Source organism: Colletotrichum fructicola (assembly GCF_000319635.2).
Source record: "Colletotrichum fructicola Nara gc5 chromosome Unknown KSG_Nara_v1_contig01, whole genome shotgun sequence".
Taxonomy (NCBI): domain Eukaryota; kingdom Fungi; phylum Ascomycota; class Sordariomycetes; order Glomerellales; family Glomerellaceae; genus Colletotrichum; species Colletotrichum fructicola.
The window spans coordinates 7865131-7889827 of NW_027094051.1; the positions used below are offsets into that span (position 1 = coordinate 7865131).

The following is a 24697-nucleotide window of genomic DNA, read 5'->3' on the forward strand; positions in this document are numbered from 1 at the left end:
GTCGGGTGTCGTATTCAATACAACAACCCTCGAATGCCGGTGATGATGCAAATGATTTGAGATGGAGGAGAGAATCAAGGTCCTGGCAAGAGACAGGATTCAGATTTCCCAGGGCTCGAGAGGGAGGAGGACACAGGGATGAAATATACGACAAGAGGCGCCGAGGGTAAGGGATGGATTGGACGGCTCCTGTGGGTGAGATCGATATATTTACTTTTGCAAGCCCAAGCAAGACCCGGCCCAGGACCACGGCCAGGCCAAGGCCGAATCAAGAACACGGTCATTTCACCACCATGGCCATCATCTGCAGCTGCAGCTAAATCAGCTACAGAGACAGGTTTCCGTGCGGACAGGACGGAGACAAGCGCGGCTCCAAGCTGCATCTGCGTCTGTAATTACCTTACAGAGCACCCTACGTCAACCCAAACCTCACTCAGTGTCTCACGACGGCCGTTGACTGGCCATCGCCGCTCCGTTGGGCTCCGTCATCCCCGTAGCCTCTCGTGCCGCTGCACGCCAAAGCCGGCTGATGGACGCTCAGCCAGTGGTTGCAGAAACACAGAGACACGATCCCACAAGCAAGGGTCCATGTCTGCCAAAACAAGCCCGCTGGAGCTTTTCGTCCACAGCATCCAAGCGAAGCGAGCGACAATCCTCACTGAGCGACACGACCACGACTTGCAGCAGAGAGAAGAAAAGCGCATTCACGCGGGCAGGCCCCACCCCCAGCCATTCCTTCCTCTGCTGTCTGCTGAAAGTGTCGCTGCCATCGTTGCTTCTTGCACTCTGACTGGCCAACGCCGCTACACACACTTTACCATGCAGTAGGTCCGCAGCCGGTACGTACCGCTTCGGCCGAGCACCTTATTCGCTCTCCCTTGCCCCTCTCTCGCCTCTCGTGTTTCTCGGTGGAAACGGCGCGGTGCAACAACGTCCAATGGCAGCCGCTGAACACCACCAAGGAAGGCGACGATGGAGTCAACAACCGCCAGCTCAGCACCAAAAAAGCATCAAGCAGCCCCGGCTTACGCAATGCAGACATGGATCGATGGAGAGCTACACTACTCCCATGCTACGCACGTCAGCTTGCCTTGCCGTCCTGTCTTGTCGCTGTCAGGGGCCCTCGGACACGACTATTGCGCGCGGCTCATTGGTGGCCGCGTCCTACGTCGAACAGACAGATGAAACAAGCGATGGCCTTCTTTCTCGAGCCCTCGCTGCCAATCGATTCGCGGCCAAGCAGGAGGGAACCCTTCCACCCACGATCCCGCCAAACTCACTCCAAGTCAACACAACACACCCGCGTCGTTGGCGACTGGAAATTGCGACGGTCCAATGGGCGTTTCCCGCTGCTATTCTTGTTTTCGCCTCCTTTGATGAACATGGATGAAACAGCAACAAGGCCTGCCTTTGCCTTGTCGCAGGGCAGGGAAGCGACGGTACCAGCCCGCCCGGATCTGGCACCACGCCGCGTGGTTACCTGTCACGCCTGTCCAACTGCTGGAGGAGCCGGTGAAACTACCACCACAACGACACGACGGGACCACCACCAAGAAGGACAACTGCCCGGCCCGCGTCGCGACCATCCTGACCTGACCTGACGCCGATACGCCGCCATCTTTTTTCCGCCGTCTGCACCCCTCCGTGAGTCATCTTATTTCGAGCCCGTCTAGGTCTCTATCGTGCTACTGCTGCTGCTGCTGCGCGTTGCTGGCGCTGGTGCTGGTGCTGGTGCAGACTCAGGGTCTGGGTCTGGCTATCGCTTCGGCCGCTGGCTGCTACCGCTGGCTGCTGGGCTGCTTCCCAGGCCTGGCTGTGCTGCCATCGTGTGTTTCTCGAGACGCCTCTGCTATCCGTCCGCCTGCTACCCACCTGCAATCTATCGTCGCCGCCCACTGCGGTTAACAGCCACATCGGCCTCTGGCCAGTCTCGTTGTGCCCTCACAGCTGATCAACAAACAAACGCCATGCTTGCGCTTCGTTGCTTCTTTTGCATGCCTGGCCCGCGGTCCGGATGGACGTGGTGGACCCGACAAAGCCAGATGCCCTGCAGCCAGCGCCTGCACTGCAGATTCCCTCAGGTTTACCAGCCGCAAAAGCGCTCGGAGTTGAGAAAAAGTTTCGGTCCGTAAACTCTGGAGTGGCAACGCCCGCCCTGCAGCGGAATGAACAAAATGAACACCTCCAAAAAGGCGTGATCACGCCCGCTGGGCTTCCTACGCTACGCTAAACTACAATCGTGCAACACGGCCAATCAAGACAAGGCATTTGTCCCCCCCGAGTCCTCGCAAATCATGTTGTCCATCCTGTTCTGCATAGCAGTTCAACAGCAGCAAGGAGGAATCCCGCCGGAATGGGTCAAGCGTTTGGTGGTGTTCATGAAACGAAACATCCAACGCCCTCGCCATCTTCTGAGACAGATTCTGAAGTTCCTAATCCTCCCACCAGTTTAACCGTCGGCCAACGACACCAGGCGTACGCAGCCCACCAACATGCTCAGCAGAGGCAGGCTGTTAGCTTCAACACCTCGTGAATTCAGCCCAGCCCAGCCAGCTCTCATCCGACGAACCTCTCGTCTTGGCTACAGAGTATACAGCTTGCTCCTTTGTCGGGCTTTCGGTGCCCATCGGCAGGAACTCTCCCAGTCCCTTTGGCGCACCCTGGCTTGTCTGAAAGGGGCGAAGGAGCCGTTTATCGTGTGGCTTCGCAGCTCGACTCGCTCTACTGCTGCATAGTACAGAGGATCCTAAACAGACTTCCCCAGTCGCTGCGATTCCTCCACATGGCTGGCTGACCATCCAATTCTCACCGTCAGCCAGCTCTTGGACTTCTGTCGCCTGAGCCAACCGGCGAATACTCCCATCCAATCATGGCCCCTCTTGCGCACGCAGCCAACGTCGAGAGATTAGCCCTTATGCCTTTTGCCAGAACGGGTTACAGATACACTACATCAAGCCGTCGTTGACAAGATACGGGCCCTGTCAATGCCCACCGCCAGGCTCAACCTTACCAATCAGACAGAAAGTCAAAGTTTCGAGTTCGCATGATTGATCGCTCCCTTCCCGCAATTGACAAGATCAGTCCCATGGCATCCCCGGGACAGGGAAGGAGCTCGTCGCTTTCTCGTCTCTCTCAATCACTGCGCGAACACCCCTCCCAATCCTCCGTCGGCGATATCGATAACCTTCAAGCACAAACTGTTACTGCCCTCCCCTGAGGTAGATCATTCCCCACGTTACGGTTTCATGTGCCTGCCTCTTCATTCCCAATCGAATGCATCCCTTCTCCCCTCCGGCTCGACGTGTCCAGAAGCCTCAATAGTCACTCTATCCAGCCCCCTATTCTCCCCTTTTTTTTCTCTAGTCTTCGGCTCGATGGACCGACGCCCAAGCGCAGGGCAAGGATTGAGAATGCGGAGGCGTAGGGAAGCTAACGCAAGCACTGTCAAACAGCCCAGAGTTTACAGCGGCCCTCTATCGTTGAAGTGAACAAACTGCGGCATCCGTGCAGAGTCCCGTCGTCTGAATCTTTGCCCCTCTTGACAGCCAAATGAGCAGCGAGAGAGGGACCGGATGGCAGCTGACAAAAGGGCAAAGACACCGTCAACTGCCACATGCACGAGCCCTATGGCGCGCGGCGTCGATAGCTTCGCGCTATCACTCTTCACAAATGAGCTCCTGCGACGGTGGCTTCGCCATGACCCGCGGACTCCCGACCAGATTGCCAAAAGTGTCAGGTCTGCTAGCCCTGCTCAGATAGCATGGCCAAATTGCCCCCCCTCTCGATGCCCGCATCACCATCAGGACCCCCGGATGCTCACCTCCTCTCGAGATGCCTACTCTTGCCTATTGCGGCCGCCTCTGTGCGACTGCTTGGTTTTGAGGTGTGCCTTCATCTAGCGACTTATCTCGGCAGGAAGGTGCTAAGATCCGCCACCATGCATCAGGGCGTTGCGTGCTTGCATACTATGCGGTGCTATTACGCCAGGGAGTTATGCAGCAACACGAGTTCCCCGGCCGAGCTCGAGTTTCCCCCTGGATGGCGCAACGGATCTTGATGCTGTGTTTGGCAGCCTCAGCGGAGACACAGGCCAGAGAGGACTGTGGCTTGATCCATGGGACGGGGTGTGCTGCAGTTTAACTGGGTATCGTACTTGCACACGCATTGTCGATGGTCGGTGGTGGGCTCCATCCTCAGGGACCCCGTCAATGGAGGCGAAAGCGTGTGAGGGCGACTCGACATCAAAGCCTTCATGCGAAAATCTGCCGTTGCAGGCTTGCAGCACTACGAAACAGGCATCGCAAGCTGTCGGCCCATCATGCCAGACTCATGCTCATTCCTTGCGACGTCCCCCATTCTCGCAGCCCACGTTGCATCCACGGCCAGCGCAGACGCTCCCTCCGGATCTCTCGTTCAATCGTTCAAGCATCCGTCCCTCCGTCCGTCCGCCTAGACCGTCTCGGCTCCCGTCCGCATTCCTCACCGCCTCCCTCCTCCCTCCCCTCGACGACTCCCGCGGCTCCATCGCCCTCTCTTCAAACTCCGTCTCCACAAAACGCCGGGCGACCTTGCCGCTTCGGTGCTGGTGCGTCGGAGACCACTCCGGGCTGATGCCGTGCAGATGGCTTGATTGGCCGGAGAGGCCTCGAAACCAAACACCCTCTTCGCAGGGCCAACTCGCCAATCGCGCCTCCCAGCGCAGGCCACACGAGGTGGCTATGCCCCTATGGCCCGAGACAGTTTGTGGCTGGTACCGGTCGTGGCTGCTCAACAGACGACCCAGAGACTCGGGAACTCCTTTGACGCATCTGAAAGAGAGAAAACTTTGCTCGATTGCAACCCCCCGGCCCCGTGGTGCTTCGAGGCTCAGCTCAGCCCGGCGTATAGGAGGTTGCCAGAGTCAGACATATAACGTACATATGGGAAGAACAGCTGGCTGCTTGATGCAGCAAACACGGCCGTCCCCGCCACGGAGCCGTTCGTGATGCGAATTTGGGATTTCATGCGTGCCCGTCAAAGGTAGAAAGCGACGAACCGGTTTAGGTGTGTCTCCCCCCTTGGCCGTTCGGATCGTGCCAGCTGATTGATTGAGAGGGAGCATGCCCATGCCTGCTCGTACCTTCGTACCCCGCATGGACAGCGTCCCTCCATTTCGAGCCACACTTCCCGGTCGTCTGAAAGATACACGCCCCCCTCGTCCCCTGCGCAGTCGGCCTTTTCGCTCTCTCCCATTCGCCTGGCAGGGATCCTAAGGTGTGGCGCGTGCGCTCCCCCCAATCTGTCATCCCATCGCTGATCGCCGGCCTCGGCTCAGGTAGTCAGTTGATCGACAATTCCCCGATCACGCTCACCAGGGGTCGTGCTGCCCTGCATCGTGGCCCTTGTTCCGCCCTCGCCTTGCTGGCTGCCCTGGGCCCATGTTGCCGTCGACCTCGGCCCCGGGGCTGCGCCGCTTGGTGATTGGGTGCTGGCTGCGTTTGCGTTTACGCAACAGATGGCCACCAGCCACACTTCGGGCCCTGATTGCCTCAGCCCCTCCGCCTCCCGCCATTGCTACGCCGCCGTGCCGTCAATTACTAAGTGTCCGTAGTGAGCACGCAGTATCCCACTCAGTCCCGCCCGAACCGCCACTTCCCGGATCCGAACCTGGTCATGGTTACCAAGTCACGTCGTGTCCGAAGGGCAAACGTGCGTTTCGAACCCACGAAGCGTCGCAATACGAGCAGCCGCAGCCGCAATGCACCAAGCAATGCTATCAACACCGCCAAGGCGGTGCGGCCAAGCCAACGTCACGATCCAAGCCAGAATTTGCGTCCCAGAAACCTGGTGCACTGCACAGCGCTCAGCAGCCAGACAAGAATGAGAAGCCTGCCAAGCCACTCTTTCGTACGAAGGCAACCCCTCTACCGTCAACACTCGATACTCGACATCGCAGAATGGTCCTAAAAGGGCCAGTGGCTGTCCGCTGCGGCGTGCCGCTTGCCGGGTCGTGGCGTCGCCCGGCTGCCTCCGTTTCTTTGATGTCTCGGGCGCCGGCGTGGGATGCGGATAAACTTCGTTTGCTCGTCATGCAGCAGCGGGCACGCAAAAGACCAACTTGATTCCAGCAAGGCATCTTCCGTCGGCACGTCGCCGAGACGCTCTTCCTCTCTGGGAAGGTGAATCAAGCTCAACGCCGCCTCTCCCAAGGAACGCCGCAGAGACAAACAAAAAAGCATATACTCAATCTCGAGAACTGAGACCTGCCTTACCCTTTCACGCCTCATCCATCGATCTTCAGGGCACCTTCGCCAGCTCTCTTCCACTAACCATGCTACACAGACACCCTTTTCCCCTCGCTGCGTCCGTCCATCTTCCCCCGCCCGGTGGGAAAAGCCAAGCAAGCTCCCGCGTACCCGGCCTTGAAAGGAGCGAACCTGAGGAACAGCGACGTCAAGGAGGCTAGGATTGGGAAGCCCAGCGCCAGCATCAGCAACCCGCAGGCAGCTCATTCCTCTCCTTGCCTAGCCCAAATCCTTATTTCTCAAACGCCTGCAAAAGGACCGGGAAGGCTGAATGAGGTGAGGTCTACACCCCGCCTCGACACAAGACGAACATCATCCGTCTTGACGGAGTAGACAAGCGACGAACCATCCCGCATCGCGTCCGGCCCGCTCAATGGCCCCCAACCGCTGCGTTTCAGGAAGCGCGTCCTCTCGTCTAAGCCTCAGAGCTGTTCACCCTCTGCAGGGCCTGTACGACCAGGGCAGCATGCCATGAACCTTATGCAGCTATCGTCCGAACAGGCCTTTCGTCCAATGTCAGCGGGAGCCCGCGATTCCCCCACAAGCGCCCGGCCAGCGAAGGCTGTTGGTCCCGTTGCCTCAAAAATAAACGCCGCACGGGCTTGCACCGATGGAAATAGCCACGGCAATCTGCGCAACCGCCGCAGCTAGCTATGCATAATGCAGTTCTCACGGGATGCCATTGGCCCCGCAGCCGCAGTCACCCAAACCAACCCCAGACACGTCCTGCATGATGAGCGCGCTAGCAAACATGCTCAATCTTTTGGGACGACTCTGTTCGAACGAAAACAGCTCCAGACAACACACCTTAATTTCGACCCAATCTGCAGTCGTACGCTTTGGGGATCAAGGTTGCTATCTTCGCGCGCACCTCGCACTTTTCGCACTTCTCGCTTTGCTGCTTGCTACCTCCTCGTCATCAATTACGATCCCGACAGTCTGGATAATGGCGTTCAGAGTCAACCAGCTAGGAGCGAGACATTTTGCCATCGCCTTCCGTTAAGATTTGAAGCCTTCACCAAACGCATCACCCTCGGGCTCCACTGCCCTGTGCCTCTCCGCAGCCAGGACAAAAGAACCTTTCCTCCAATCCCTCCATCACACGCATCCACGACCGAGTTCCCATCCGCATCCGGCGAGACATTTTCCGCCAGCGCACATGGCAGCCTCCTGCCTGCTGCCTCACCAACACCCAAGACATCCCAACGGGCACAGCCTCCACAAGATCCCACGATCCTCCCCGTCTGCGGGCTGCCAACGCGAGCGATGTCTGCTTTCTGGCTGCCTTTTTCATGGCGCACACCTCCAGCTCAACCTGCTTTCTCGCAAGCTCCAGGTCCCCGAGACGGCCCCTAGCCAGCCCAGTGCCTTGTTTTTTTACACAATCGTATTCGCTTTCTCATCGCGCTCTCGCAGTCACACACCCTCCATGTGGAAAATCCGGATAGCCTCAAGCCAACTGACGCCTCGACCCAGCTTGCGCTCATGTTCCTAGGTCCCCGGCCATCAGCCTCCCGTTTGCGGCCTCGCCGGTGACGTCCAGAAAGCTTCTTCGTCGCCTTCTAGCGCGTTCTGCCGCCCACACTAGCACGCCCGCCCAGCCCATCGGTCCTCCGCCGTCGTGCCTTCCCGCTGAGGAGTGTATTCAGGGCACAACTTGCTGCCCCAAAACGGCCCATGCCGCGCCCGCGGAGATGTTCACGCTCAAACTCTGTCAAAACGATCTGCAGCAACACCCCGAGAGTCCGTAGCGTGTTATCTACGTACGCCTTGGGTTATGTTACTTCCCTTAGATGGATTTTCTCCCCCTAGATGCCCTCGTGCATTCTACGCCTTTACGCACTTCTTTTTCCCTTCTCACGTCTAGTTTTGTCTGCCCGGGCATCCAGGGCGCAGGGCAGAACGCCCGCAGGTCTTCTTGCTGTAAGTTTCAGGAAAAAGAGGCATTTGTGTGAAGGTGGCAAGAGTTACTGTCTCCAATGTCTCTCATATTATCCTCGAACGGCATAGCATCCACCCCCGTAACATTGCGAAGCCCTGGATGCCCTCTCGGGGGTGTAGGGGAACGCACAGCTGAACCGGTGCTGCTGCTGAACAGATCCGGTTTTCTGGGATGTGCCTTCAATGTCTCTCCCCGTTTGAACCCAACTCTCGGAATCGTACGTTTGCAACACTCGTTGGAACCATGTCTTACCATTCTTACGTGCGATTCCGTTCCCTTGGGATTCTGGGGTTGACACAGTTGGCAGTTGAAGCCTGGCGAAAAACAGCCTGCTTGTGATAATCTGGGCCTGAGGTGGGATTGCTAAGGCTCGTGAAACTCTAGATCGTGACGAAGACGACGTGCCCGTTCGAGAAGTCCAACCAGAGAGCCGTGACGAAAGTCTGACGAGAGGCTTCCTGATCTTAGCTTCGACATCACAAGCCTGGGACAGAACAGGCCCCGTCGATTTTCGGAACCTGCCTTGATGCCCGCTATTACGTGACACTTCTCACGCCCGTCAAAGACGACACTGACGGTGCTTGCTGGACCCCCCTCCCCTTCCTCTCTGGGCGCTAGGCAGTTTGTCCAGAGGTCGTTGGTTCCCACGGTTCTCTCCACGCGCCTCGCCGCACGTTATTCGTCCTCCTTCCACGTAAGTCAGGGTCGTGCAAAAGTCCCTCCTCCCTGGCCTATTTTGATGTTTGTGCCTTGCCCTGTTGGAGTATGTGCGTGTGTATGTGGTTTGTTTGCTTACCTACTCCAACCAACCAACCAGCCAACCATTCTCCATGCACAACATTCCTCACACAAGTCTGTCCGCAAACAGCCCTACCGTGGCAACTAATGCAACCCGGCGGATGTCAACTTGGTTCCCGCGATTGTGCTTTCTGCTTGTCAGTGCGTGCCGTCCAAGTAGGTAGTAACGCAAAAACCCATGCGGCGACGGCCCGAGAGAAACTACAATCATCTCCGTTTAAGGTAAAGAAGAACAAACGCCCTTTTGGGGGATGCCTTACTGTCTGGTGGCCCCATTGGGCCGGACCATCCCCCGACACGGAGTGTGTCTACCTTCTTTCCTGCGGGATGCCGTTCGTCCCGTCGATCCTAACCCCCCCACGAGGCCGAATCGCCCGAACTGGCCGGTCCTTCTTCTCCTCGACCGGGGTTAGGACATAACCACACACAAAATGTAGACCAGTCGACTGCCGAGTGAGAGACAGAGTATAGGCTTAATGCCAAGAATAGCAACGCAGCCTGGCCGACCTGCTTACACCGCACCAACGCAGGAACAACAAGAAGGCAGACAAAAAAGTGACATACTGGCCCCACGCAAACCTCAAAGAACCGCAAAGTACCCCATGTTTCGGTTTATTTGGAAAACACAACCAACAACCCACACACACAGGAACCATCTCCCTTCTTCTTTTTCCTTCTGGACGTCCCGTCTAACCGGTGGGATGGGGACCTTTTGAAATCCTGACGACGATGTGGGGGAGGAAATCTTTGTGAGCGAGTGAGTAAATGACGATGGCAACTAAACCGTTTCATGGGCGTTCTCGCGGATGCGATATCATCCGTCGCTGGCCCCCCGTCTATCCCTCCTCGCACCTTCGGCTATCCGACGTCCATACCATTGAAATTGGCCATCAGCTTTGGGGGCCGTGGGGCGGCATGATATTCAATTTGAGATTTCACGTGAGGGTATCCGTATGCAGTCGCCATTCTCCGAGTCACACCCTCCCTCCATTCCAATGGCCGCCCCCAAACCACCCAACCAACATGTCAAAAAGGTAAGAGGAGAAACGCATGCAAGAAGACGAAGCATGCAGCATCGAAAAGACGTTTCGGCAGTGCTAGCCAACGGGGCATCACGGCTCCGGGGGACGGGCGACTCGCCATCCGCGCCAGTGCCGTGAACAGGGCGGCGCGTCAGGCCACATGAGCAAGCGACGGTGAGGCCATGAGCCGATCAGATAAGCCTTCTTCTCCACCGTTCTAGGCATACATGCAATTTTTCCCACACGTAGCGAGAACCTGGAGTACATTTCTTCATCTGCTGACAGTTCAAGCCGCGCACTTCAAAGTAAAACAGAGTCATGTAAATCAAATCTGATGCTCGGTACCTGGCGTGATTCCCCCGGAAATGGAAACCGTTTCGCCGGACCGGGCACGGCAGTTGCTCCAGCCGAACAACCATCCTCCTCCTCCACCACCTCCTGATCTTCACCATCTACATGTCGGGGGAGCTATGATGGATCTTCATCGCCAAAGGGCGGTGTGATTCTCTTGGCCCTTGGGCTACTACGAACTCTCTTCCCCCACGTTGTGCCAAACGTAACAAGGTCGGTCCTCTTCAGCAAAAAACCCACCAAAAAGAAGGGACGTTCCTCCAACCGGACTAGGTGGCGTTGCAGATGAATCGGCAAAACGGCTGCAAGGCGACGCAAGGTTGAGCCCAGAAGCCTCATGTTGCGCATCTTGTGGACGAGGCGCAGGGCCTGGAAGCATCTGGTGTCATGAAGCATCTCCGATGCTGGAGACGATCTTTGCCTTGTGATATGGATGGGTTGTACTGATACAGTCAATCATTTCATCCTCTTCACACAACACATAAAAGTGAGAATGAGATATTAGACAAGAACGCCTTCAATGCGGAAAAACGGCAGAATGCCATACGTGTCTTTTTTGTTCCATTAACCTGTCCTACCGAAACCGACCGTATGCATCATCTTTACTCCGTGCATTAAGATTTACGACAAAAGAAATTAGAGTGAGAAAGAAAGTGGGTGAATCTCTTTTTCGCGTGGAACGGGGGACATGACTTGGGTGAGGAGGTATCAGGCTGCCTCGCTGTTAGGAGGGATGGCTGGGGAGGACAAGAGCGACGCTCGTGCTACAAATGTGCTGGGGTGACAAGGTTACTCATCCATCTTTCATGACACGGTACGAAAGAGCCTTGTGAGTGAACTGTTCTGTGTTCTAATGCAACGAGGCATCAGCCAATCTCGGTAGGGGGTGTGCGCGTTAGTATTGTCGTTGTTGCTCGTTGCAGCCACTGCCACAAACGCTTCCCGTCGCGCTCTCACCAGCATGGTCGAAACGAACGGTTGCCCCGGCCTTCCCTTCCTCGACACCTGATGATAGGTCTGTTTTGCTGGCGCTGGTGACCGCCCGAGTGACCCAAAAACAAAACATCCCCCAACTCTCAAGTATCCAGAAAAGCAAGTAAGGTACTTTTTGTTTGGATAAGAGTCTGCTGTGCTTATGTGTGTCTCCCAGGCCGGCCCCCACAGAAGGTTGAGAGGGGCAACACATGAATAAACAATGTATGCAGAGAGCCGTGGTCAATCCCATCAGAAGAAGGCCATGTGCCGATCCTGAATGGGGGCCCGGCGCTGCTGCTGAATAATGGGGTACTCCTAGTGACCATAGTATCCGTTCGTGCGGCCGGTCCGCGAGTGCTGCTCGGGATAGGTCTCGAAGTACGGGTGGTTGCATGCGGCCTTTGCCGAGATGCGGCTGGCCGGGTCGTACACCAGCATCATCTCGAGGAGCTCGAGACCCTCGGCGTCGAGGTTCGAGCACAGAGGCTGGGACTCATCTCGGATCCACTTGGGGAAGGAGCTCTTGAAGTCAGGGTACGACGTGACACCAGGCCAGACATCCTCGGTAGGGGTTCCGAGCGTGCTGCGACGAGGAAGACATGTTAGCGAATGTACGAGACAAAAATTCGAGGCTTCTTCTTTCAAAGAGGATAAACTTACCGGAAGATCTTGAAGATCTCGTCAATCTCAGAGTCACCGGGGAAGAGAGGCTTGCGAGTGCACATCTCGGCAAAGATGCAGCCGACGGACCACATGTCGACGCCCGTCGAGTACTGGCGGCCGCCGAGCAAGATCTCCGGGGCGCGGTACCACAGCGTGACAACCTCGTGGGTGTAGGTGCGCAGGGGGACACCGAAGGCGCGCGCGAGACCGAAATCCGCCAGCTTCAGGTCGCCGTCTTTGCTGATCAACAGGTTCTGGGGCTTGAGGTCGCGGTGGAGGATGCGTCGAGAGTGGCAGTAGCGGACGCCGTCGCAGAGCTGCCACATGAACTTCTGAATCACGTTCTGGTTGAGACCCAGACGGGCAAGGGACTCGGAGCTGCCCTCGGGAAGGGCCTTGCCGCGACCACCATCGCTGACGGGCAGGGACTCCATGTACTTCTTCAGGTCAAGGTCGAGGAACTCGAAGACGAGGTAGAGCTTGTGGCCGTCGGCATGGACGATGTTGAAGAGCTGGACGATGTTGGGGTCGCGCATCTCCTTGAGGAGGGAGATCTCGCGGATGGCGGTGGAGGGGACACCCTCGTCCTCGGCTTCCAGGCGAATCTTCTTCAGGGCCACAATGCGCCCGCCATTGAGCAGGTCCCGGGCCTTGTAGACGACACCGTAGGTACCTAAAGAGAAAGAGGAGAGTCAGCTTGGGACTGCGGGATGCAATGGACGATGCTTGCGTCATTGTGCGCAGGGGCAGCGGTCCCGGGGCGAGGGTTGGATTCGCAGCCTACCTTCACCGATCTTCTCGAGCTTCTGGTAGTTCTCCATGGTGGCGGTGCAGCGGGTGTATCGAAGCAGTGATCAAAGAGAGTTGAGAAAGAACGAAAGAACAATTCTCGACGCAATTCGTATTTACCGCTCGAGGAAGCGTCGGAGGCAGTCGTCAGAGTCGGGGGGCGATGTTTTGTGGCGGGGGGTTTTGGTCGTGGAGATCCGCAAGTCACCTCAGGGTCTGGGCCGAACGAGGGGCAGAGCTGTGTGAGAGAGGATCCGTTTTGGGACGACGGGGGGCAACGCAAAGGGAACAAGAAAAAAAAGACACACAAGCCGGAAGTCGAGATACGGGGAGCCGCTACGAGAGAAAAATCTCCATGGGAATCGGTCGGTCGACGAGAGGTGTTTGTCGGTGACGAGGTTCGCAGGGCCGGGCGGGAAGGGCGTCGTCGGGGGCGGATTGGTCGATGTTTTGTGGTGCTAAAATTGCACCTCGTTGTCGTTGTTTACTAGCAATGAAGAAAAACAAGGCGCGATCTGATCTCACCCAACCAAGGCCTCTGACAGCAGGGTCGCGTTCTCCCGTGGCGTGGGTGCCCCGGTCGCCTGCCCCCGCTATTCCTATCGATAGCAGCCTTATCGCACGGGTGTGCGTTATCGATAAGATCGCTGCTGCAATGGTTGGTGGGGTCCGACGACTCACTCGACCGAGTTTGTCCCGCAGTTTCAGTGAGGCAACGTACGATGCGACGGCCGGAGAGAGCAGCAAAACAAACATTCATATTTATTTCCTGATGGAGATGCTGACTCAATAACACGACACTTCATCCTGGCGACTTTTATATCAATTATCCACCCCGAACACATTGAACCATCGACCCACCATGACGGCCGAAATCGTCGAGCTCGACGCTCATGAGCAGCCTTCCGAGGCGATGCGGGCAAAGTGGAAAGGATACTCGAGGGCAGACCAGAAGGATCTCATCAACGGAGATGCTCTTGATGATCCCAGATCACCAGAGCAAGCTGAGAAATTCTGCGTTGCCGGAAAGATTTCAGTCGATCAACTCAAGGCCGCCTTTTCTCACATAAGTCCGAACGCAGTCGACACATCAAACCTTCAAGAGGTTCCACTACTCTACCATCTACTTCTGCCAGGTATGTATAATTACCTGACGACATTCTACTTTGCTGATTAGTTTAGGTCTTATTGTCGTTCCAAACCTGGTCCCTCCCGAAATTCAAAAGACCCTCCTTTCTCTCATGATCAACCGTGATCTCAGTGTCCCAACACATCAGACCAACCTTCACCTCCATTACGACATGCCTTATCCCAAGGCATCCGATGGGTCTCCAGAATCTTTCTTCTCATATCCGCCAGATCAGACACCACTGTTTACTCCGAAAGATGCCTCGGTCCACAAGCCCCTATCCATCAAGCAGGTAATGGAGCGTCGCCTGCACTGGGTCACTCTTGGCGGACAGTACGACTGGACGAACCGCATATACCCAGAAGACCTCCCACCCCAGTTCCCGTCCGACATCGCTCAGTTTCTCGAAGCCCTGTTTCCCGAAACGCTGGCGCAAGCCGCCATCGTCAACTTCTACACCCCGGGGGACACCATGATGATGCACCGCGACGTCAGCGAAGAGGTCGATAAGGGTCTGGTCAGCCTCAGCTTTGGCTGCGACGGGCTCTTTATGATTGCACCAAACGATCCAGAAAATATCTCGGAAGAAGCCAAGGCTACTGGCAAGGAGTACCTGCTCCTGCGTTTGCGCTCTGGCGATGCCATTTACATGACCAAGGACTCGCGCTTCGCATGGCATGGCGTGCCCAAGGTGCTCAAGGGGACATGCCCGGACTACCTCGCCGACTGGCCTTCAGAGGATGGCAAGTATGAAGGCTGGAAGGGTTGGATGCAGAATAAAAGGATAAACCTAAACGTAAGGCAAATGAGGGACTGATGGAGCCGCATAGACGATGGATTTACGAGCGTTGGATTTCTCGTCCCTGTAAGATACCATATAGACTTCTGCTGCGTACTTGGGTATGGACGTCATGTGCCGTGTACTCTATGTGCTTCATGCGACCATGTTCCGTGATATTGTTGTCTGTATCGTGCCTCCAGTGACTTTCTGTCAGGGCGATCAGGTGAGAACTTGTCAGTTCCGCCAGGGATCGTCGCGCCAGTCGTCTGCAAAGAGCGACAACATCCAATGTGAGATTAACTTTATTCAAGACTGTCGTTCCTTCATCGTGAGACGCTCAATCAGTTAGTATCGCTCCCAAGCCGGTCAGGGGCAATCCATACATATAGTCATTCAAGACGTGATCAGTCAAGCGGAAGGAACCACCTGACGCCTCATAACAACTGTAACACAGAATATTTCAGGACAGAAGTAAATATACAAGCTAAAGCACGAGAAGGAACAGTAACAATCAATATACAGAACAAAAAATAGAAGCTAAGGGTCAAAAGAGTTCACCCACCGGTGTGGGCTAATCTCTGGTGCACATGCTTGGAATTTTCTCGCTCGGTATCGGTCGGTCGATCGGTAATTTTTGCCTGTCGTCGAGTAGGCTCGAATGCTTATCCTTCACACCACCCTCCTTGATCCTAGACCTCATACCATTGTGCCACCGGGCGAGGCGTCCCTCGCCCGGTGACGAAAGACTTGGTTCTGGACTTCCTGATAGAGGCCGTGTGTGTGTTTACTGCTGTGAGGTGAGTATGCTTTGCTTTCTTCTCGCTTGCGGTGGAGCTGGTGCCTGAGGTGACCGGTAAAGGTGAGGCAACTCGACCTTGCCTCGTGATGCCTCCCCCTTGGGCCCCACACCCCGACCTCAGGTGAAGCCGCAAAAGCGCAAACGAGATGAGGCAATCCATCGTGAGTGTAGATTCCTTTTTCGTAAAGTGCGTATGGGTGAATAAAACTCTTGTGCTTCCTTCGTGAGATATGTGTTTGTTTACACTAACGCTCAACACCCTCAGCGTGCCTCCCTCTCGACGCCTCACGCCCACACCACGGCCAATTCCAACACCCACTTTGTAAATAAAGTAACCTCGTCGCTTCTCAATGTTTTACGAAGCAATAACACTGCACTTGCGACAATCGTATAAATATTCTAGGCACAACCGGCAATTAGCTGCACACGTGCATCACTGATGCTCAACCCCTTTACCCGCGAACTTCTGATCAACAACCCCACCAGGCCCTCTCGGCGTCATCGATATTTCCCCCCATATTATGATACACGATAAAGCCATTCATGAGACAATGCTTTTGCGTGAGTGGATGAACTTGTTTGGAAGTCGACACCAGTGGGGTTGCTTGTGGTATTTGGCAAGGCGTCCGACCCCTTATGCGCCTGAGAAGAGCTTGCCGATTCGCTCCTGCCTTATTCACGTTGTACATGAGATTTCAGGTAAAGTCCTCGAAATGTATAGTTTTACTTTCAATTTGAAAGGAATTTGCTGCCCGGGCGAACGCTACTTGCTAAACGGGTGGATAACTCAATTCTTCCTTATGTGACCACCGTGACTTGTTTTGGGCATCCTTCTTACAGTCCTTCTTACGGGACATCGAAAATCCTCCGGTAACCTTCTCACCTCACTTTTGGGGTTCTCTTGGCTCGGAGACATAGGAGTTGCGCTGCAAGAGACCAAATTCGACAGCTCAATATGCAAAATATTTCTTCAGCGCTCAACTGCTTTAGCTCCATATATTGTCCAGATTTGACAACCAGCAGTAGAGGTACGGAAGCTAATCAAATAGCTATTGCTTACCATATTCTCACATGAGAATCGTCTACTCTCCAGCGTCGTGATGCCTTAGGTAGTGCTCCATACGGCTCAGAAGTTTACTTTCGTGTTTACAGAGCAATCACACACATTGTTACAAACACATGGGGTTGATAACCCAAGGGTTTTCTCAAGACCGCTCATAACCGCGCCGCAGTACTGATATTGATGATTTCAGCTTGAACTTAGCTGTGTTATCTGAGCATCACGTGCCATTTGTAAAGTGAATGGTTTTATTTTGCCTACTACCGCAAATCGACCATGAACGGCCAAGAATATTAGCCTGCATGTCGGGCTTAAATGGCATGTATCTTATGCTAAGTCATGTGCTTGTATCGAAGCAGAGAAGCCTCGCCAGAAATTTGTAGTCCTCCCTTCGATGTTTGGGCTGTTTACTGGGTGACCCTGAGACCGGCACGAGGTGATTCTCAGCTATCTCATGCGTCGCACATGTAGCTGGCCATGCGCTTACGTCCACTTTACTTGATTCAAGTCTCATGGCTGCCGACACCTCTGGATTCCCGTTTTCTGGGATGACTATCTTGCCGGGCCCATGATTGCTTGCGCATGAACCCTAGCCTCTACACCAAAGCCCGAAAGAAACATATTGAAGTCGAAAGTCTCCGATCGCCCGGCTCGAACAACTCAAATGAACTGTAACTATTCTGGTCGACTGGTAGAACACACGGGGCGGCAATCGAGGCAAATTCCACAGCTCACTTGTGGTGAGATGATGAGGTCTCAACACCACCACAAACCAAAACCGTCCGTGGCGATGTCAATCAACTGTGTCGCTTGAATAACGAAATCCCATGCCAGGGCCGTTTCCTTGATTTTGTTTGCTGGTGAAAGAGCTTCTGCCTGGGGTCTAGTCGGACTGAGCTTAGTTGAGTTGATGAGTAGGGCCTTTTGGTTCGCACTGCGCCTCACCCCAGCCCCTTTTCTGGCCCCGTTGCGGGGAGGGCAACCAGCACATGGGAAGATCGATCTGTGGCACCGAGAAATTATCAGATGGATATTTCGTATCCATGACATGCTCGCGTCGGATGTTTTGAAACTGGAAGCCAGGGGAAACCTCGTTTCGTGAGAATGAGTTCCTGCAGTCGATCTGCCTTGCTTGGAGCCCCGAGGCCCGACCAATTTCGATTTCGTGGAGACTCGAACAAGCTTCAATTCTATTCCAAGGATCACTGGGTTTCAAACGCATCAAGGCATACCGATATTACTAAACTTGAGCAGTCAGCCTTGGTCTTCAATGGGTCATCCAGGATCCCAACACACTTGTGTTGTCCGCGAAGCTTACCAGTGGCGCCTTGGCTTCTCCACGATCATCGCAAATCCTAGTTGAACACGAAGCAGGCGTCAACGACGAAACCTTTGCAGAGATCCCTAGCGCCCAAAACACCACAGAACAGACATCACGAGTCTACAAGGGGGCAGTGTCACTAGCTTATGAACGGAACAGGGACCATCGTGTACATACGGTACCGCAACGAAAACGGCCTCATGTGGATTGAATCTAGACTATGCATACGGTACCCTTGCACCAAGCCAAGGGCCTCATGCGGCTTGTCGGGTGCTCATCCCGAGGGTATCAACAATAGATGAACTTTGTACATGAAAGTAGAAAAAACACATCTCGGGAAGGATCACGGTCTGCCTCCTTACCGCCCATCTACTGGACAGTCAGACCGGCGTAGATGGGGTACGTGGCGTACTCCCAGGGGATGGCGTTCTGGAGAAGCTGGTAGTCGAAGCCGTCACCGCCACCGCTGACGTAGAGGAACTTGGTGAAGGCGGCCGAGGCGTAGTAGGTGAAGGGGGTGCTGGCGGGGACGAAGACGACGTCGCCCTGGATCAGGGTGACGGGGTCGTAGCCCTCAACGCCGACGACCAGGGCACCTTCCTCGAGCTGGAAGGCGACGGGCTGCTTCAGGTTCGCCTCGGTGGCGGTCTGGTTGGACAGCAGGGGGCTGATGGTAGCGGTTCCCATGGTGAAGTTGCCGGCGGTCTGGTTGCCGGTAGCGAAGGGGGCGATGAGGTGGTAGATGCCGCCGTCGGCGTTCAGGTACTTGGGCCCGCGGTTCTTGGCGATGAAGTTGGGTGTGACGGCGTCGGCGGCCAGCTCGTTGGCGGCGGTGTGCCAAGTCGACGCGCCGCCGGCGGTGCCGTTCACCAGGTCTCTGCGGGGGCTGTAGTCCAGCTGCGCGTAGACGTCAAAGGCCTCGAGGGCGGAGATGAGGTCGGGGTTGGAGCCGGCAGAGCTGTTGGAGGTGGCGGGGACAAACTCGGAGCCGGTGGAGGAGTTGAACTCAGAGTTGGCGATGGCGACGAAGAGCTCCTCGAAGCCGCCGGGCTGGATGACGCCCGTGAGCTGGGTGTCCGGGTCGGTGATCTGGAACGTGTGGATGGTGTTGTGGGGCACCGCGCCGTAGTCGCCCGGGGTCAGGAGGCGGGCCTGCTCTCCGGATGAGTTGGTCTTGGCCCAGAGCTGGAACTGGCCCTTGGAGCAGTAGAAGTTCTCGTAGTGCGCCTTGTGGATGTGAGGAAGAACGCCCAGCTCGGTCGATCCGGGGGCGTTGGTCTGCATCAGAGTGAAGGCGCCGGCGGAGGCATTGCCGGTGACGGAGAAGCGGTAGACCTGGTCGCCAACCGAGACGGCGCGGCCAGCACCCTTGCGGAGGACGTAGGGCTGAGAAGTGTTGGGGGCTTGGTCGAGAACGAGGTCCTTGGACGTGCTGTTGGCCTTGGCAAAGGGGCCCTGGGGAGCTGCCGCCACAAGGGGGAGGCCAGCGGCGAGGGTCGCGATGAACTTCATGTTGGCGATTTGGACTCAGACTCGGCTGGGTTCGAACGGTTAGCGAGAGACTTTGAGCGAGAGAATGGATCGACGACGACTGAGGTTGAGGATCTCACAAGCACCCGAATCGCGAACGAGAGGGCTTATAAAGGGGAAAAGACAACTGCCACGGGATGTGGCCGGACTATACACAATTCGCTCGGAGTCCGAGCCGCTTCTTCCCAGCTCCATAACGAAAGGAGGCGCCCGTCGAGTGTAACCCTGGCAGCAGATATTGCTTGTTTCCACGCTCAAGGCCGTCGCGGACGTCGAGACCGCGTCTGTTCCCTTCCAAGGCCCCGCTGACTAACATGTTTCTTGATGCAAAGCCTTCCGTTGCCCACCAAAACGGTCCCGTTTCGTAGCCATCGGCCCGCTGTTCGTCCCATTCTGAAGATAGAGATCACAGGGGTGACGGGAATCTAGCATGACGTGAACCAGGGCATAGATGAGCTGAAGATCGCCGCGGCGAATAAAGGCCGAAGTTCAGACCGAATGGAACTCCATTCTGGAAGGGATTTTGTCTGTAGGACGGCACATCATGGTGATGAGAAGGAGTTGGTTTCCACTCGGTTGACGTACGCTGCGGCGGAAATCCCGGACTTCCTAGTCATTCGTGTTATTGATGCCCTCCTTTTGCTGGATCCACACCGGGAATTCCGGGTCTGCTGCCACAGCGATGAATCGTCCATGAATTAAATGGTTGGATTTTCGCCCCGTCGTATCGGCGGTCGCGAGCGCCGAGCGCGGAATCGGCTGTTGATGTTCGATATAAGGAAGGTCGCGGTGACCCCTGCGTCACACTTCCACCCGATGCATCTCTTAGCATCAGCAACTGCACTCACATGGGATGACCTTCTCAATCGGTGCAACATCCATTGATGATCACAGACAACATCCTATTGTGAAGAAACGTAAAGTAGAAACCATTCATGGACTGATGCTTTGGTGTAGCTGCATCTCTGCGGCGCAAAATGGACGATTCTGGTCAGCGGGCAGGACTGATGGAAACCCCACAAAAGCTCCCTCGTAGCTCGTGGCTCATCGATAGGCGATGGCTGTCAAGCCCTACCGGTGGTTTCTCGAGATATCTCAATTGCGAAAAGGCGATCCTTGGTGGGAATTGTGATTCTCGCCTTCCCTTCAACGGCCGTTCATTATGATCATGGCGATGAATGCGTCCATGATCAACCGTGTGGAAGTCCGGTGCGAGACACTGCTCTGCGCCCTGCTGAAGGATTCCGTATAACTGATTCTCACTTCTTTCACTTCTTCCTCAGAAAGCGGCCGCATGACGCAAAACCCTCTCAGACCTCATGAACTAGACTGGCTAGCGGAATCCATCATGAGCCTGGTGTTGTGGCTGCGCATACAAGTGGTGTTTTTCTCACTCCAGTCAGCTACCAAGAAGTCGCGGGGTCGCGTGTGTCAAATACGATGCGGCCTCTCTGATAGATTTATGTCAAGACCGTCCGGTGGCTGTGACTGTAGCGAGATGGAACCACCCAATAACCATGCTTCTAGCGCGGCCATGAGCCTTGCTGCCTGGTAGTGCGTTCGATGAGGCCGCTTGAAAACCGATGAATCGGTCTAGACGACCTAGCAGGGGTGCGTGGAAGAGTTTCCAGTTTCCTGGGAACCATCTGTACCCCGGGTATTTGTACAGAGCCTCATTGTGGCTGCCATGTGGAAAGCCCCTGGCAGATGGCTTGGTCTCCGGACTGGGCCCTGTGAGTTGTGGTCATGGCATGGCGGCGATGAGTGACAGGGAAGCGAGTGAGTGTGGCCGTGGATGACACGAGACCTTTGAAGACTCATACGGCAGGGAGAGAGCTGGCAAAGCGGCGACGCCGGTTTGGGTCTTGCGGTTTGTTGTTTGCTGATATACGAAACAAAAAGCCTATTACATCTCCAAACGGCATCCAAACGGCTGTGATATGAAGCCGAAAGCGTCAAGTCGTAAAAGCGTTTGCCGGTGAAAGTGAGATGAGATAGTCACGTGCCGCTTTGGCGATGCAAAGAAATGCCAAGAAAGAAATGATCTGGCATTGGCCAGCGATTGAAATCCCTCCCTCTCTTTGCCCTACCTACCGGCAAGTGACACTTGTGACATGGGAAAGACAGAGCGAATGAGAAAAGCCTTCCTATCAGCCCAATGGCTGCGCCTAATTTATGTAATCGACGCTAGACCACATGGGGTAATAGGCGCTTAGTACCAGGCAGTAGCCCCTCCTTCTGCCGGCTCCCCAGCCTGCTCACTTTCAGTCCCACCGCAGCTCTTTCCAGCCCCGAACGGCCTACAAACGACGAGCCTGCCGACGGTTCTACCTAGCCTGCATTGCGAAGAGACAACCGGACCTAGTCATTGGACCGGGCTGCGGTTGCCTCAGAAGTTCCATCAGTTGGCTTATGTTGGCTTCAGTTACTGCCAATTTTAAGGCGCGCGCTCTAGCTTGGCTGACCAGCTGCAGACCTCTCCAACGTGTACTCATTTCTCTTTCGTTAGGTACTTTTCCAATTCACTGTACCTTTCTCCCTCCACCTCATTCACTGCCTTGCCCTACTCACTCCATTGCGCCGTTTCTTTGACCATCAAGACTAGCGACTCACTCTTTTTCCACTTGCTGTACTTGCCATGAGGGTCGAGACAGGGGACAGCCAAAAGAGATAATTGAAGGCATTGCCCTGCGACCGTAGCCCATGTGCGACACAGAGACAATTAAAGGCTTCATTCATTGCGACAAAACGCTTTGGTGATCGTTACCGCCGCACTGATACCGCTCGCTCAAAAGACCTCATAAAGAGCTTTCATCAAGTTTATTTTCGACCTTCATCAAAATTAATGGGGAGCCTATGCTCAAACATTGAAAAGGACGATGCGCCTGGCGAAAAAGATGCTCAGGGTAGAAGGGACAGCACCACACTCACACGACACTGCTCTAAACGTTTACAGAAGAAACTCTCCAACCACCGCCGTCGCCACCAATCCGCACTCACACCCGACATCCTACCCAGTCATCAAGCAGACATGAGAATGGCCCAGGAAATGATTGATGCCCATGATAGAGTCATTGACGGCACCGGCAACGGCCACGTCGGCCACGGCCAGAAGGGTCGCAGGACCACCGTCCTCGATCAGCCCCGCCCGAGGACGAGAGCCGTCTCCTCCGCCGCCGCTGCCGAGATGGACGTCGACGAGTACCTGCACCAGAGAAACGAGATCCAGCGTCGCGAGGCCACCCTCTCATTTGACTTCAAAGCCACCGTCCAGGCCTCGCTCAAGGAGCGAGACGCAAATGCCATCATCCAGAAGCTCAAGGCAGACGACCAGCGCGATACTTATGACGCGGCTGACGCAAGGCTGGGGTGGGGGGGTCAGAAACACCCTCGATTCCCGGCCGACCACTTCCTTTCCAACCTGGACCAGATCAAAAAGACCAAGCTGTTCGAGGTCGCATGCGCGATGCCAAAGGGAGCACATCTCCATATTCATTTCAATGCTTGCCTAGAGCCCTCGGTACTCTTAAACTACGCCAAGGACATGGACCGCATGTTCATAAGCAGCGATATTTCCTTGGCGCCGCCCGCTGAAGATGAAGATGATGGTGCAAAGAAGTACGACGCCCTCGACCGCTGCAAAATTCAATTTTCCATCATCGCGCCCTCAAAAGAGAAACTAGGCGATATTTTCTCCCCTGAATATGACTGCCCGGACAGCAAGAACCGACTGTGGTACAAGTATTCTCAGTTCCTCAGTGAATTCCCAAGGCTCCATGGCCGCGATGCCCAGAAGTGGCTCGAGAGTAAAGTGGTTTTCCATGAAGAAGAAGCGCATGGCTATCTTCAAACGGTTCAGGGGTAATTACACCCCTATCTGTGTGGGGTTGATGATGCTAACAGGAGTGAACAGGGCATGGGACAAGTTCAATACCCGCACCCAAATGATGAAGGGTCTGTTCAACTACGAAACGGCCTATCGTAAATATACCAAAGCCCTCCTCGAGGACTTTGTACGTGATAAAATTCAGTATGCTGAGATTCGCCCAAATTTCATGGCGGCGAACAACCTGTGGACCGACGACGGCACAGAGCAAATCGACAACGAGGGCATCATGAAGCTCATCATTGACGAGTACCGCAAGTTTCAGGCCGGCAATGACAAGTATTTTGGCGGCATGAAGATTATCTACTGCACGCCTCGGTCTTTGAGTAATACGCTGGTTAAAGCCGCGCTGGCAGAGTGTCTGAAATTCAAAAAGATGTGGCCTGAGTGGGTGGCTGGTAAGTCTACAACTCTTATGTCGACAAGCACTCGACACTGACGAAGCAGGATTCGATTTGGTTGGCGAAGAGTCAAAGGGGCGGCCTCTCAAGGATTTTATCCCCGAGTTCCTCGAGTTCAAAAAGGACTGCGGAGACATCGACATCCCCTTCCTCTTCCACTGCGGAGAGACGCTCGATATTGGCAACGACACCGACGGCAACATCGTGGACGCGCTCTTGCTCGGCTCTAAGCGCATCGGCCACGGGTTCTCCCTGGCCAGACATCCTTACATTATGGAGCACATGAAGAAGAGGGGGGTCTGCCTCGAGGTGTGCCCGATCTCAAATGAGGAGCTTGGCCTGACGCCGAGGATCTCGGGGCACGCCATGTACAACCTCCTCGCGAACAATGTGCATTGCACTTTGAACTCGGACAACGGAACAATATTCAGGTATTTAGTCTCGCGACGGGCTTAGAAGACACCCAGCTGACAACACCACAGATCGAGCCTCTCGCATGACTTCTACCAGGCCATGGTAGGAAAGACGGACATGACACTGCACGGCTGGAGGCAGCTCATCGAATGGAGCCTGGAGCACTCTTGCATGGACAAGCACGAGCGCGCGGCGGTGACCGAGGAGTGGAAGAAGCTGTGGGACGCGTTCCTCGACTGGATTATCAAGACGCACGGGAGCGATGCCGCTGAGCCCAAGGAAGAGAAGCTGAACGCGTCGGCTTGAGACATGCTCTACTCTGATTCTTTGCTTTCAACATTTAGAGATACCAAGGGTGAAGCCTAGGACTTGATGAGACGACTTTTGACGATGTTTATGAAAAAGAAAAGAGGGCGTTTACATTTGCCGAGGGTACTGGTACTTGGTGATTCATGCGCGGTACTTCTCTCTTAGTTGAAGTGTAAGAAGCGTTGAGGCTATGAGGTACCACTGGAAAAGGCAGTTCCGTACTCTTGAAGGAACGAACCTTAC

The 24697-nt window shown here is 55.2% G+C and overlaps 4 protein-coding genes across 4 annotated transcripts; 2 read left to right on the plus strand and 2 right to left on the minus strand.

The window, feature by feature from the left end:
- Positions 1-11687: 11687 nt before the first annotated feature.
- Positions 11688-12856, minus strand: CDC2 (Cyclin-dependent kinase 1; the record flags this gene model as incomplete). The annotated part of the gene is made up of 3 exons (XM_032035213.1): positions 11688-11955; positions 12033-12708; positions 12820-12856. 3 exons carry the CDS (start codon positions 12854-12856, stop codon positions 11688-11690), a joined length of 981 nt encoding a protein of 326 aa, XP_031885648.1.
- Positions 12857-13686: 830 nt separating this feature from the next.
- On the plus strand, positions 13687-14770 carry abh1 (Alpha-ketoglutarate-dependent dioxygenase abh1; the record flags this gene model as incomplete). Its single annotated transcript, XM_032035214.1, has 2 exons — positions 13687-13960; positions 14007-14770. The coding sequence occupies 2 exons, from the start codon at positions 13687-13689 to the stop codon at positions 14768-14770; spliced, it is 1038 nt and encodes a 345-aa protein (XP_031885651.1).
- A 3513-nt stretch (positions 14771-18283) lies between these two features.
- On the minus strand, positions 18284-19426 carry QDOI-0 (Quercetin 2,3-dioxygenase; the record flags this gene model as incomplete). The annotated part of the gene is made up of 1 exon (XM_032035215.1): positions 18284-19426. One exon carries the CDS (start codon positions 19424-19426, stop codon positions 18284-18286), a length of 1143 nt encoding a protein of 380 aa, XP_031885650.1.
- Positions 19427-22341: 2915 nt separating this feature from the next.
- Positions 22342-24451, plus strand: ADA2-0 (Adenosine deaminase 2; the record flags this gene model as incomplete). The annotated part of the gene is made up of 5 exons (XM_032035216.2): positions 22342-22350; positions 22401-23305; positions 23358-23728; positions 23778-24162; positions 24214-24451. 5 exons carry the CDS (start codon positions 22342-22344, stop codon positions 24449-24451), a joined length of 1908 nt encoding a protein of 635 aa, XP_031885653.2.
- Positions 24452-24697: the final 246 nt, after the last annotated feature.